Source organism: Vigna angularis, chromosome 1 (genome assembly GCF_016808095.1).
Source record: "Vigna angularis cultivar LongXiaoDou No.4 chromosome 1, ASM1680809v1, whole genome shotgun sequence".
Lineage (NCBI taxonomy): Eukaryota > Viridiplantae > Streptophyta > Magnoliopsida > Fabales > Fabaceae > Vigna > Vigna angularis.
The window spans coordinates 47,683,633-47,699,636 of record NC_068970.1 but is presented as its reverse complement, the minus strand read 5'-3'; the positions used below and the strand labels follow the sequence as shown (position 1 = coordinate 47,699,636).

At 36.7% G+C, this 16,004-nt stretch overlaps 2 protein-coding genes across 2 annotated transcripts; both read left to right on the top strand.

Moving 5' to 3' along the window:
* Positions 1-240: 240 nt before the first annotated feature.
* LOC128195185 (wall-associated receptor kinase-like 20) lies at positions 241-660 on the top strand. Its single transcript, XM_052872203.1, has one exon. It carries the CDS (start codon positions 241-243, stop codon positions 658-660), a length of 420 nt encoding a protein of 139 aa, XP_052728163.1.
* Positions 661-13,586: 12,926 nt separating this feature from the next.
* LOC108321011 (uncharacterized) lies at positions 13,587-15,073 on the top strand. The gene is made up of 2 exons (XM_052872202.1): positions 13,587-14,975; positions 15,053-15,073. Exons 1-2 carry the CDS (start codon positions 13,587-13,589, stop codon positions 15,071-15,073), a joined length of 1,410 nt encoding a protein of 469 aa, XP_052728162.1.
* The last annotated feature ends 931 nt before the right edge of the window (positions 15,074-16,004 follow it).

The following is a 16,004-nucleotide window of genomic DNA, read 5'->3' as shown; positions in this document are numbered from 1 at the left end:
ATAAACCCTTTATAATTTTTCTGTTATGAACTCTTGTTTTGGGTAGTGGTTGTTTCCATAGGAGGAATAGTGTTTGTTCTAGCAATCACAGGAGTGATCTTCTACAAGAAGCATAACCAAGCAAAAAGAAAAGCAAAGGAGGCTAAAATTAATAAGAGAAAAGAAGTCTCAAGTGTGAAAGCAAGTGCTTTATCATCAATAATCTTCACTGACAGAGAGATAAGAAACCGTTTATCATCAATGAACGATTTCTCCCAAGAAAATTTGATTGGAACTGGTGGATTCGGTGAAGTGTTCAAGGGGACATTCGATGATGGAACCGTGTTTTCCATCAAGCGTGCGAAGTTTGGAAGCACCAAAGGCATTGATCAGATGCGAAACGAGGTTCGAATTCTGTGCCAAGTAAACCACAGAAGCTTGGTGAAACTCCTTGGTTGTTGCTTGGAACTTGAACACCCTTTGCTGATACACGAGTACGTTTCAAATGGGACCCTTTTTTATTACCTTCATCGCCATTCTTGTGGCACAAGGGAACCCCTGAAATTGTACCAAAGACTCAAAATTGCACACCAAACAGCCGAAGGGCTTTCATATCAACATCAAAGTAAATCAGAACACAAAGAGAAATGGGGTACTGCATCACCTTGCAGCATATTCTGATGCGCCTATGCTCGCAAGAGCCTCTGCCACCAAAGCCAACGCGCCTCCGTGCAACACCTTAAAGGACTTCACCATGTGCAAAATTAAACCATAAAGTTCCCATCTTTGTTAAAGACAAACAAAAAACCAGAACAAAGAGCAGTCAAAATTAAACCATAACAAGGAGAAAGCTTCTAGAATGTCGGGGAAGGAATGCAGATCTGGGTCGCTTGGTGGAGCAGTTACGACAGCGGAGCATTTCACCCAGACAAGTTTGTTGTCGGTGTCGACTAGCAGGGGGAGGCGCCGCGGCGGAGACAGGGAGGCAAGCGAAGAGCAGGCGCTCGAGGGCAACGACGATGGAAGGGTTTTCGAGCAGGAGCCACTTGAATTGGAGAGAGGACCAGACGCCGAGGAGAAAGGTGGTGTGAGCGCAAAGGAAAGAGGCGATGTCAGCCACGACGACGAAGGAGTTGAAGGTGGCGAGGAGGGAGGAGGAGGAGGAGAGGAAGAAGGCGAGCTGAGCGAAGATAAGGGAGAACCACATGACAAAGAAGGCGACGGACTTAAGGCTGAGGGCACGAGGATGGCAACGACGGGGGTGCCACCGAGGTTTGGAATGAGGGGGTTTTGAGGGATCTGTAGGAGGCAGAGGAAGTGGAGGTGGAGGAGACGCCATTGCCGTGGACGTGACGCGACGGCGTAGGGTGGAAGTCGTTAAGATTTGGGGAGGAGGAGAAGAAGGGGGCACTGTTGGATGAGGAAAGGGTTATGTGAGGGTGAAATGCGGAGGTGGAGGAAAGGGTTATGTGAGGGTGAAATGCGCGAGGATAGTGTTATAGGGTATATTGCCTCGGGTCCTAGTGGACTGAGACATTCTCAGAATGTTTGGCATCGGGTGGGGTTTGAACCGAGGTCATATTATCTATATGCCTCGGTTCCCCTTAAACCAGGACAGAAAAGTTAATCAAAACTATGAAAATGCCACCGCTTTCTTATAGATTTCGGTTCCACCTCAACCGAAGCGTATTGTACGATTTCAAATCAAGTTTTTTTACTAGTGTTGATTTTTGAGAACCCTACAATCATTATTTTACACATAATGGATATAATAAGTGACAATTACTTAAATGGCCAATATCACATGGTAGGGTGGTGATAATCCTCATTTTTTGGAATAGAAATCCTTGTTAATAACAGGGTATGGGTAGAAGTAATCTCAGTTCCATGGTTTGTCTGGTGTGTTATTGGCAAATCATGAAAAAAAGTCGACCAAGTGTTTCTTGCCCATAATGACCATGAAAAAAATGTATCTCTCTTACGTCGAGAATTCCTAAAAGAATGATGGGGTGATTTGTATATTATTGCTCAAGAAAAGTACGTATATGTGAAATTGCAAAGCAGATAGATTACCCTTATTAAAAAAAGTTCTATATTGAAGCGGTGGTAATTTTAAAATTATTGCAAAAAAAAAAAGAGATTTCGATTTAGTTAAAATTGTAGTTTTTATTGTTATGTATATTTTAAACTTCTTTTTACTTTAATTACTATTGTTTCTTGGTATTGATGAACTATTGAACACAATATTAGTATAGTGAAACACTATGATACGGGTTATTTTGTATATTAGATTTTGATTTTATAACTAAAGCATATTAAGGTAGGATAGAAAAGATGAATTTTTGTTCTCGAGAACTAAAAGATAAAATTTATTTTGTTTCGATTCCTTAAAAACTAAGGATTAAACCATAAATAAATAATTAATAAAATGTGGATTTGACTTCCATTTTACTTATAAACAAAGATAAATACTCTTTTTGATTTAAAAATATTATTTAATTTTAAAGATATTTGATTTTAGTTCTAAAATACATTATATTCATCAGAGGTATAATAAGCTAGAATCTAGATACAAGAAAATGTGCTAAATGTTATCCTTACATTTGTGCTAAGGCCTTGAGAATATGCTTTCCTTATAATAAGTAAATATGTGCTATATTATTGTACATTTGTATTATGTATTTTGCATAAGTTTTCCTTAAATAACTAATGGACATAAAAAGTTAAAATTGCACTAGTGCAAACTTTTCCTCCTCTACTATGAAAGATGAGTCTCTTGCTTTGACTTGGTACCACTGACATGTACTTTGTTCCTAAGCCTAAACCCTTGTTCGTATGTGACTATTTGTGTCGTAGTGACCACACACATCATTCCTACCTTTTTACGTGATTGTGCTTTTACCCATATTGATGTTACTCGTGTTCTTGTTTAAGCACCCTCTTAGGTTTGCATTCTTCTTTCATTGATTTTAATTTGTTTTAAAATATTGTATATGATAATTTTTTGGTTTAATCATTGGCAGGTCCTATTTTTGGGTGAGAATCTCAAATTGGTCTTTTTCTTTTTCGGCGTCTAAATTGGGTCCTTATTTTGTGAAAATTACAACAATTAGACCCATACCGTTAAATTGGACCCAACGACGTTAAGGTATGGTTGACGTGGCATGCTAACCTTCATTTTTAAATGACGCACTTTATTTACTAATAGGAAAGTCTGACATGGAATTTTATTTTTTTTTAAATTAAAAAATTGGAAAATGTTAATTACACAGACTTAGAAATCAAGAGAAATTGGAAATTTGGTTTTAGTGTTCATTCAGATATCGCGATTTGGTTTTATTTTGATGGAGGAGATTGCCATAAAGGATTTTGCGATCTTAGGGTTTCTGTTTTGCGCGAATTTAGGAGTTATTCTTGCTTCTTATTTGGGATTCTCTTTCTCTACAGGTTGCGATTATTGTTTGGAAGAGAACATTGAGGGTTGCGATTGTGGTTTGAACGCTTGCGAGGAAGGTGGTCGCGCAACATCATGATTCATATTGATTTGTGGACATGGAGAGCTTGAACGCGATTTAGGGTTTGAAAGGGTTTTTCGAATTGGGAATTTTCTGGATTATTCCTCCTCTACGTTTGATTTGCAGGTGCAAGGCGCAATGTTCTCTGATGAAATTGATTTGGGTTTTCTATGATTAGGTCTGGTGGTGTTTCATGGAGGTTGACGCGCCACAATGGTGTTCATAATTTAGGTTGCACTAATGGAGGCTTGTGTGGTGGCTACCTGTGCGAAGAAGATGATGCGTTGAAGGTAGTGGTCGACGCAAGGAAGTGCGACATGATTCATGGCGGCAACGGCCTTGGAGTTTGGAAGCGCGAGGAAGATGATGTGCAAAGATGGTGGCGGCGCGCGAACTGGTTTCGCGTGGAGGTTGCAATGGTGGTGGTCCAGCAAGTCCTGCGCGTGACGGCGGCGACTAGGGTTAGATGGTGGCTTTGGGTGGTCTCTACGAGCGCTAATGGTGGTCTGGTAAATATGGTGGCCAGGGCAAAAAGTGTCTTTCCTTATATCTTCTTTAAGAAAATAATTTCAGAGACAGTTCAAGTTGTTATGATTTTGTTGCATGTGTTAATTCCTTCAACCTTGTATTATGATTTCAGATATAATCCCTGCATCATCTTCCTCTGAAGAAGAAAATAAAAAGATGATCTTATCTGAACCAACATCAGAAGCTGAGTCGAAGGAAGAACCATCAATGAGAAAAATTTTTGAAATTAATTCCCAATTTATATAAACCCTAAAATCAAACTTCCTTTTTCCTAGTCCCTAATTCGAACAAAGTATGCAGTTTAATGTTTAATTCATTTTTACCAATTTCTTTTATTAAAAACAAATCAGAATCACATAAATCAAATAAGCTACTCCACGTCATTTAAAAATGAAGATCAACATGCCACGTCAACCATACATTAACGTCGTTGGACCCAATTTAATGACAGTGACCTAATTGTTGCAATTTTCATAAAATAAGGACCCAATTTAGATACCGAAAAAGAAGAGGACCAATTTGAGATTCCCAACCAAAAATTAGGACTTGCCGAATGATTAAACCTAATTTTTTTAATCATTTGAATTATTATGTTATTCGGATAACTTATTGTTTGAATATGTTGTTTAACACACTTTTTCTATAATTGGTTTATTATATATATTCACAAATTTAGCTTGTTTGATGTTGAAATTAAGTTGTTGTTGCATAGCGTGCACCATACACGCACTAGTTCTAATTTTATTTCTATCCAAGTTGCTTATTTAAGAGCAAAACAACTAAAATGAGATAATAAAAAAAATAAATTAAAAGGATAATCAACTATGATTATTGGGAAAATCATAATCTATAAGTGATAATAAACGGTTATTGAGACAATCATAATTTATAAATGATAATAGACTATAATTATGTGAGAACCGTAGTCTATAAGTAGTAATAAGTTATAGTTGTTGAGAGAATTGTAGTCTATAAGTCTTAATAATAAAAGAGTTATTTTAGACTATAATATGATAGACTATGATTTATAACTGTCGAGTAAGCTCTAAAATAATCATAATCTATAACCTTTGTTGTATTAGTGTTAAAAAATTAGACATAATTTTTAAATTTATTTTTTCCTTTTTCTTACTTAGATGTACAATATAATATATATGACTAAGAACACCTCGAACAATATAGTGTGACACCATCCCAATAACAATTAATATAAGGAGTAAACATCTTGATAGACGTTAATAAGGATTAGACATAATTAACAAGGAGATTTAGGCATAAGCTTGATTAACAAAATCCTAAAAATCTCAAGAAAGGCCTAGACAACCTAGGCCCAATCAAGTAAAAGCTCATAAATCCATTATAAATAACATAGTTAACAAGGGAAATACTACAGATTCAATATAACATTTATTATCATTTGATGCACATATCTAACTTGAGCTTAAGAGTGTCTTTTGTAGACATATCTCTTGTCTCAAACATTCACTATATTTGAAACCTAGTATATATTATGCTCCATGAAAGTGAAGTAGGAATTCACTATATCTTAAACCTAGTATATCTTATGCTACCTGGAAATGAAGTAGAAATATCTCATTCTAAATACTGAAAAGTGTGGATGAGTCTTTTGTCGAGGATGTTTCGACTTTATAAGAATATACATTATTTATATATATTCATTAAAGCCAATTAAATATTTTCTTATAATTCAAATATTTTTCATTATATTTAAATCAATTTATTTAGTCGGAAACAATTATTTTATATATTTAATCCACTAAATCGTCCATACAATAAGAAGCTGACCGAAACTAAACCATTTTAACAAAAAAGGAAAATAGAAATGGACAAATAATATTATTAATAATTTTGTTATATTTGTAGTGTGTTTAGTAAAATAAATAAAATAACTAAATTTTTATAAAATTGTTTGGTAAAATAATTAAGTGTTGATAGATGACATTAAAATATGATGATGTGGTGCATAGTAAATATGCTGAGGTGGATCATTTTATTCTCTGAAAATAATTAAACTATGACATGAAATTTAGTAAAGTAAAAGAAAAAAAATTAAAAAGATTCTGGAAATTTCAAAACCCTAACACTGTGCCCCTGTCTCACCACCTTTCCCGCCACCGCTTCTCCGTTCAACCCAATGTGGTCTGAAGGTGTACTTGAAACTGAGTCCGTTCAAGCAATATTCGATTAGAAGAGAAGAACCATGGAGATGATGTATTCCGAAATTGCTGATGCCTTAGCAAAATTCGACATTGAAGCACACCCTCGAGATTATTTGACATTTTTTTTACCTCGAATCACCTACAGGAAAACCAAAACCAGAAATCATCTTCAAGAGACCCTCGAGCCATCTCCACCATTAAGCCCTAAATCGTAGAAACTTGCAAATAAAGAGCAACGTTCTGCAATCCCAAGACCTCATCCCGCCATCTTTGTACTTTGTCAGGCCCATCATCTTCTTTGAGCAACATGCACAAAAGAATTAACCCAGATCTCGAACCAAAACATGCAAAACTCAGCACCCAAAATCACAGATCTTCATCCAACCTCATAAGTGAACCGTGAGTTTCACCTTCGCTCCTTCATCACCTCTCTCATCGTGCCGCTTTTTCTACTCCATATCAACCACAATCCCTACATCAAGATGCATATTTGCTAAACAGAGACAAACCATTGAAGCTATTGCGATGCATAATAAGAGACGAAGCAATGAAATCACATCGCAACAACTCTAAAAAACAATCATCATCATTCACGCACAAGCCTCCTACATTTTTTTTTCTCTCTTGCAGGTTTGCGATTGAAGATGAACGTTGGCTGAGTGCGATTTTGTGGTTGGTGGTGCGTGAGACTTGCTTAAGCAATTAACGTTCATCGCAATTTAGGGGTTTATTGGGTTTTGTTGCTTCTGTGTTTCTGGTTGCAGGTTTTTGGAGGTACGTTAATGGAAAAAATTGGATTTGTGCATTTTCGGGGACTAGGTGTTGTGCGCTTTTTGGGTTTGCCTCTTTGCAGGTTTCCTGTGATCTCTGCAGCGGTTGGTTGTCGTGTAGTTGTAAGGGTGGCGAGATGTGCTCCATTTGGGTTTCGTGCAGGTTTTGAGTGTGGTGGTTGCCATGGTTGACGGTGACTTATGGGCTAAGTGGAGTGTGGTTGAAGGTTGTGGTGTTGTGGTTTCTTTGGTGGCTGGCATTGGCCATGAGGGTGGCGGCACAAGGAAGGAGAAAGGTTTATGTTTAGAGAATATGATGTTGACGTGGCAACTGTTGTGATAGAGATGATGAATTGATATGTTTTAAATTTAATATATAATGACACGTTGATGTGATCATGGATGGGCCAAGTAATGAAGAGAATAAAAGGATGACAAGAAGCATGACTAAAGGGAATCATTTTACTTCTTGTCTTCTTTACACGTTTGTATCAAAGAAAGTAGAATAGGTTCTCTTTGGGCGTGTATTTGCCTTTTGATTTCTTTCTCTTGGTTCTTGTGAATAATGACTTATAAACTCTTCTTTCTCTTTAAGAGTAAGCAATGTGGGACTTTCCATAGCTTGGTCTTAAAAAGAATAGAAGAGAAAGTGAGCATTTTTAGGCGTGCAGCATTAGGTAGCATAACTAGTTTTCATATTTTGAACTATAGGAGAACTAGTTGCCTTATAAACCCTTTGGAGTGGAGAGAATTGAGCAATGTGGGACTCAAAAGTCCCTAGAAGACCTGCAACAGCTGCTTGACGGACTACACCCTCAAAAGTCCCACATCTCCTAGATCTTGCATCTTAGCTCACTCCAAAGGTTATATAAGAAGGCTTAGGGGTCTCCTTTTTGTACACCTTACCTTGATTCAATGAATTTGAGTTGATTTGCACCTTTGAAATCTTCTTTGAGATAAAATTTTGTCTCTAAAGTCCCAAATTTGGGAGACCTTATCTTGTTCAAGCAAGTGGGGGTCCTCCTCTTGATGCTTATCTTGGAAGCTTGTTCAAGTGGCGCATCTTCAATTCCTAAATTTCCTTTTCCTTAATCTCTTCCATTTTTAATTTCTTTCCCATTCTCTTAAATGTCATTTAGTATATTCTTTCTAGGTATGCACTTCCCCATCATGTTATCATGAGCCTTAGGTTTTTGATCTCTTAGGAATTGCATGCTAGAGTAGAATAACTTAGATATGTTTATTTTCGCTAAGCCATTTTCTGTCTCGCCCAGCCTCTGCGTGAAAATACAGTGAACTTGTATGATTTAGTTTAGCTTCATTTCTTGTCCGTTTTCCATGAAATGGTTTTTCCTAGTTTCGTCTGGATGTCTAGTTTCATGAACATATTTTACTTTTCTCAAATTCGTTCTGTACTGTTCCCAGTAAAGTTTTTTCTCCACTGTGTTCATCCAGTTTTCTGCTGTTGAATTAATACTCCACTGTTTTGCTTTGGTGTTGGCTGTTTGGACATTTTGGTGGCTGGAATTGCTCCCTGGACGTTGCTACACCCTCTCAATACTCTTAAGCAAGGAATCAAAACTTCAAATCAATGCTTTGAGGGATTAAACTGTGGCTGTCCAAAGCCTTGTGCGAGTAGACATTTCATCAAACAGCAACAATGCTATTGGAGGTCTTCAACAAGTAGGTGTCCTATTTCCTTTTGTTTGTTTGTTCCAGCTTTAATTTCTTGTCTTGGCTGGATTGTATGTGTCTTTTCTTGCTTATTAGCTTTGAATTGAGTCATATGTTTGTTCCTCTTTAGGAGTTTTCTAGAGTATTTTTCTGAAATTGCATAGCTAAGAGTATTTTTACATCTCCTTGCTTGTATGGTGAATTGAGCTTGATCATCATTGGATTTAAGCGTGTGAACCTTGCTTATTTTTTCTGTATAAATAGAGGCTATAAACCATTACAATTATGCTTCCAATCAAACACATTTTCTTCATTAAAGTGGCTTGGCAGAGACATTTTACCAAGTGCTGTTTGCTGTATCAAAATAAAATCAACAAAAAAATTGGTTGCTGTTTGGTGTGCTTGGCCGAGAGTTTTCTCATTGATTGGTGTGTTTGATTGCTTCATTTAGAGCCTCTTTTTCATTTCCAATACAAAATATTTTGGTTTGAGGTTTGCCAAAATTATTTCCAGCATTAATTCGGTCTTGCTCTTCATGTATGCGTAGCATGTTGATGTGATTTTGCTCCTTAGTTCACTACCAAAAAAAAGGGCATTACCGAAGGCCAAAAGCCCTCGGAAAATGCCATAAACCGTCGGAAAAGGGTAGTTACAGACGGCTTAACGACGGCCAAGGAGCCCTCGGTAAATCCCTTGTCGCTAACAATTACTGAGGGCTTCTGCCCTTCGGTAATTACCGAGGGCCAAAAGCCTTCGGTAATATAAATTTCAGTATATAAAAAAAATGGGAGCTCAGCACCAAAAAAATAAAAATTAGGAGGAAAATACAAATGCATTTTATTTTCGCTTTTTTACAATAACATACAGGGTTTATATCTGTTAGTCTAAGACACACACCCTTCTATCTAAGACCTTCACATTACTTCTCTTTCACTTAATCCTTCATGTTATCATCATCTCAATCTTAATTAGTCTATTTCATACCTTAATCCATTCTTTCTTCATCAGTTATGTGAATAGTTTGTGGATTAACAGTGTAAAGAAATTTTAGTTGGTTAATAAATTTGTTAACTTTTACAGTAATTCTTTTTAAAAGTATTGATGGTGTATAGAAAGAACTTAAGCTTTTGTTAACTTTATGATTTAAAAATATAAACTTGATAATACATCATAATAATCTATATTTTAATGTTTGAGGGATTAAACTAGTATAATATTTAACATAAATATGAAAAAACATTCATGGACCAACACTGCAAAATTGGCAACACCTTGTGACAGGGGAATCATTGTGGATCATAAATTGGGCATGCACTGACTCAAACGTGAAAACAATATATAAAGCTCATTTAATGATCAAAGTCCATTTTGCAAAACATTAACTAGCAATCCAAAAACTGCCAAAAACTGAAACAGTAAAAGTCAAATCCATCGTTCACTCCAAATTAACAGCAACCCAAAAAGCCCTATGCTAACAACAAATACACCATTTATGAGAAAATCAGGCTTCAGCATGATGAAAAAAAAGGTCCAATCATAACGATCACGCCATTAACTAGCAACTCAGCCAACAACCAATCACAGTGAAAAACAAATAAGTAAAAGTAAATAATTAGCATGCATGGGTTTTACTGTTACAGAGTTAAGCATAAAAAAAAGATAGTTATAACAGAATCACAACATTAAGACACATAAACAACCTTGCGAGTTAGTAATTAAAGGAAGACTTAGCAAAATTGAACGTCATTGCAAAAGATAGCACTATATTTGGGTAAGAGAACCTTTTTCATTTCAGCAAAGGATTTTCATTAATGGAAAATGATTGAGATCATTTGATTCAACAAAATTTTTTATGTTTTCATTTTCTTTCCTATTGTCAAAATTTGTACAGGAAACAAATGTTGCTTCCACTTTCATATCCCAACTTTTGGAAAGAATAAACAAAATGAAAACAAGGTGTTACTTTGTAATTGAAACTGAAAGCACTAAACAAAAATAAGAAACATTTTTCACAAACCAAATCAATAGAGAGAAGAGAGAAATTAACACTTAAGTAACTTATAAAAGAATCCATCTTTGCAGTGGAAATCAGAACATATAAACAAATTAACAACCCAAACAAACAAAATGAGTTGTCTTATTATAATAAGTCCTTTATAATTTAAACAATAGACAACTCAATCATAATGAAAAAATTGAATTCATCGCAAACATTCTCTTATAGAAATATGAACATTAGCAAACCGGCTGACTACCACCAACAAATTTGGTATGAGCCCCTTCATCAATTATGCATAAAATGTCTTGAATTTGCTTGTGTAAAAAAAATAAAGAAGAGGAACAATATGCAATAAAAACCATTGGCCACTTTGAGGACAATAAATCTAATTTGACCATGCAGGTACTAAGATTTTGTTAATTGTCCAGGTATATACATGGGGCAAGGGATACTGTGGTGCTTTAGGCCATGGCGATGAGATTGAGAAGACAACTCCAGAGATGTTGACTAGTCTTAAGATATCCATAGTGTAAAAGGGCTTATGTTTATTTATTACTTGTAGGTCTGTGCAAGGAAGAGGAAAACATTTGTGCTAGTTGATTCTGGTTCAGTCTATGGCTTTGGCTCCATGGGATTTGGCAGCCTCGGATTCCTGGATAGAAGGGTATTAGATAAAGTATTGGAACCTCGAATCTTAGATATATACCTTGAAATCTCATCATGTTTATGAAATTAGCACTGGCTTGTACCACACTGTTGTGTTCACTAGCAGGACAAAGATATTTGGCTTTGGAGATAATGAAAGAGCACAACTTGGTCACGACACATTAAGAAGTTGCCTTGAGCCAACTCAAATTTTAAATAGAGACACATCTGAAGATGTAGAAAGCATGTGAGGTTCCTAATGCAATCACCTTTTTTTATGTGTGGTTCTGATACATCAGATACCTGACTTCTCTAGTGTCATATCATCACTACTGTTATTTACTATTCTATGTTGTATTATGTTATAGTTTTTTAAAATAATAATAATAAATGACACAACATTGTAATCATTTTAAGAGAGAAATAACAAAGAATATGATAACTTTAAAGCTAAAAGGTATATAAGCATGGATGCTTAAAGCTGCATAGAAGACAAGCCACGTGATTATTTTTTAGTAAATCATAAATCTGCACCCAAAAATTAGATTTTCATAATATGGCTCATATCATATCATGCTAAAAAGTTTCTCAATAATTAAAATGATTACACCATATCTTTTTCACGAAGTAGGCAACTAAGACAGATGATGTTATCATGCTATCAAAAGACTATTTTTTTCATTTCACTCAAAAAGTAAAGTAAATTCTCTTGGTAACATTTATATGCAAATTACTGATGCTTGGCTCCAAGACTAACAAATTGATCAGGCATGAGCAACTCTAGCATATTGAAACTTCAATTATTTAAAAACTCAATAAACATGAAAAAAGTATTAAAAGATAACAAAGCTCTCGTTGAAGTTATTTTAGTGTGATGTTGTCTTCATTATTTACTAGTAATGTCAGCAATTCTACAATTACTCATTACACAAATCACAGAGTAATCACCAGACAAAGACAAATGCATCCAAAACCCTTCTCCCAAATTCATCCAAAACCCTTCTCCCAAATATTTCAATGTATTCTATAATGTTTTATTTATAAATAAATCCATCACTTCAGTATCCATAACCCTATTTTTATACCCTATAAACTAATCACATATATACAGGAAGAACCTAAACCAGTAAACACAGAATGAAGGTGTAATTACAACTACCACTGGAACACCAAATGATATCACTGGAAATCTCAAAACCCAAACCAATACCAATTCCAAACACAAAAATGCATCAAAATAAACAATAGTCTTACAATTTTAGAATGTACCATTTTAAAAATCTCACCTTTAGGAATCAAAGCACTTTCTTTAACCTTCATGGGAGAAGCATTAGTGCTACCACGTGCACGACCTCCTCAGCAGCGAGTTTCACGCACGAACTTTTTTTCGAACGACTGGCTTTGAGACCTATTAAGGCTCTCGCCAGTGCAAGACGGGTTTGGGAGTTTTCCTGAGGTTTGAGACAGTAATCACAAATTTCACTCAGTTTATTCTAGAGATGGGGAAAAAAGACGGAGAAGGATGAGAACACTTACCACTGGCCGAGAATGATGGCGGAATGGACAACCATCCACAACGGTAGTAGGACTCCGATAGGTCACACGCACTGAACGAAGAAGCATTCTCACTAGCCGACCCTCTGTGAAGGAAGAGATGTGCACACTAGGGTTGCGGAGAAGAAGGGTTCTAAACGCTTCTAAAGGTTTCTAAGTGCTCTGGCTTATGTCACTCGAAGAGGGAGAATCACCCTCCAAAATGTTTAATTTGCTTTTACCGGCGGCCCAAATCCTTCGGAACATCCTTCGATAAAATAACAGTACCGGTGGAACAATGTCCTTCGGTAAATATCCGCCGGAAATTTCAGGATATGTTGTAGTGGTTGTGTTAATTTTCTTTGCTGTCTTGTTCATTTTGTGCCACTGTTTTGACTCCAATTTCTTGTTGTTTTGTCTCTTCACATTCATTAGATACTGCCTCCTTGTTTTTGTGCCAAGTTTCTTGATTTTTAGGTTCTATTTTCATCATTTGTCTTGTAGTTTTCATTCATTTTTTTTTGGCTTCTACCATATGTTGTCTTGATTTGGCTTCTTTGCATTGAGGGTGGATTGTACATCTTTCCATTTGCTTTGGACTCGAGTTGGTGCTCTCAAAGTGGACTTGTGAGACATTTTACTATCTTAAAAGAAGGGTGTTGCCCTTTCCTTTTTTCTTTGAGACACTTGCCGTGAGTTTTGAACCATTTCATTGCTTTATTTGAGTGAAACCGTGACCAGAATTGTGGATCCCAACCTTGCAATGCCAAAGTTGTCTTTGCCAAGTTTCAAGGGAGATACCGATCCTAGTGTATGTTTAGAGTGGATAGCTAAAGTAGAACAAGTTTTTAGTTTGTATGATGTAGATGGACATTTGCGTGTAAAGTTAGCTACTTTAGCTTTAGAGGGATACGCCATGCAATGGCTAACTAGGATGAACATTACCAGGGGCTCACCCGCGAGCTCTTGGGAACATTTTCGGTGCTTGTTGTACCAGCGATTCGTACCTCCATACTACCATAGGGACCTCCTGATTAAGCTCCAACGGCTTACTCAGGGTAGACGAAGTGTGGAGGAATATGCGCGTGAGCTCGAAGTGCTCTTATACCATACTAACACTAATGAGACTGACCACGCGAAAATAGCTAGATTTATTAGAGGTCTCAATAGAAACATCCAAGATGTTGTAGAGCTCCATGATGATGAGGATTTAGATGTTGTGGTACATCGGGCTATGAAAGTAGAGAGACAAATTTTAAGAAAAGAGTCCTACCGCAACAAATTTTCCACTTCTTCAAAAGATAATTTTTACAAAACCTCATCATCAAGGGACAAAGAAAAGGATGTTTCTAGAGAGATTCCTCATAAATCTCAGCCATCTTCTACTAACCCCGCGCCTTCTTCTTCTAAACCTAAGTCACCAACGCGACCTAGTCAAGTCAAATGTTTTAAGTGCTTAGGTCATGGTCACATTGCATCTGCATGCCCAAACAAGAGGGCAATGTGCATTAGGGGAGAAGAGGTTGTCACCGATGACTCTCCTCCTTCTTCACCTTCACACACTTCTCACTCTTCTTCTTCCTCTAGTGAAGATGAGTACAAGGTTCCATTTGATGGCGACCTACTAGTTATAAGACGTCTCTTGGGTCAAGTCCACACGGACTTTGACACCACTCAAAGAGAAAATATTTTTCACACTAGATGTCTTATAGCTAGCAAGGTTTGCTCCATGATCATAGACGGGGGAAGTTGCACTAATGTAGCTAGCACACGTGTAGTGGAAAAGCTCAAGCTACCTACTATTGCGCATGCCAAGCCATACAAACTTCAATGGTTAAGTGAGGAGGGTGAAATCTTGGTCAATAAGCAAGTCCATATTTCCTTTTCTATTGGCAAGTATCAAGATGAGGTTCTTTGTGATGTTGTACCCATGGAAGCTACTCACATTCTATTAGGACGACCATGGCAATTTGATAGAAATGTTCAACATGATGGTCTTACTAATAGGATGACATTCACTTACCAAGAGCGCAAGGTCATATTAAAACCTCTCACTCCAAAGGAAATACATGAGGTCCACCTCATCATGAAGTCCAAGAGAGGTGAAGAAAAGGAGAAGGTCAAGAATAATCTCCTCATCTCTCATAAAGAGGTAATTAAAGTTATTAAAAAGAGGGAACCTATCTTTTGTGTTGTTCCGTCCCAATGTCTTACATCCACTCCTATTAGTACGTCTTTCAAGCTAGATAGTTTGCTAGAGGAGTTCCAAGATGTGTTTCAAGATCCTCCAAATGGTTTACCACCTATTAGAGGAATTGAACACCAAATTGATTTTCTACCAGGAGCTTCTCTTCCAAACCGTCCAGCCTATAGAACAAATCCCATGGAAACACAAGAAATACAAAGACAAGTAGAGGGGTTGTTGTCCAAAGGGTGGGTGCGAGATAGCATGAGTCCATGTGCTATGCCGGTCATACTTGTTCCTAAGAAAGATGGTTCATGGCGCATGTGCACAGATTGTAGGGCCATTAATAACATCACCATTAAGTATAGGCATCCCATTCCTAGGTTAGATGATTTATTAGATGAGCTTCATGGATCCACTATATTTTCCAAAATTGATCTTAAGAGCGGATATAATCAAATTCGAATCAAAGAAGGGGATGAATGGAAAACCGCTTTTAAAACCAAATTTGGATTATATGAGTGGCTTGTCATGCCTTTTGGTTTGACTAATGCTCCTAGCACATTCATGCGTCTCATGCATCATGTTTTAAGACCTTTCATAGGCAAATATGTAGTGGTCTATTTTGATGACATTCTCATTTATAGTGTGTCTCTAGATGATCATTGCATGCATGTTAGGAGTGTTCTTCAAGCTTTAAGGGAGGCATCATTGTTTGCTAATTTAGAGAAGTGCATCTTTGGCATGGAGCAAGTAGTTTTTCTAGGCTTTGTTATTAGCTCCCAAGGAGTTAAAGTTGACTCCTCCAAAATTGATGCTATTAGGGAATGACCTATTCCTCAAAACATCAAGGATGTGAGGAGTTTTCATGGCCTAGCTAGTTTTTACCGTCGCTTTGTGCCTAATTTCTCTTCTCTCGCCGCTCCTTTAAGTGACATAGTAAAGAAGGACGTAGGTTTTAAGTGGGGGGATGAACAACAAAAGAGTTTTCAAGTC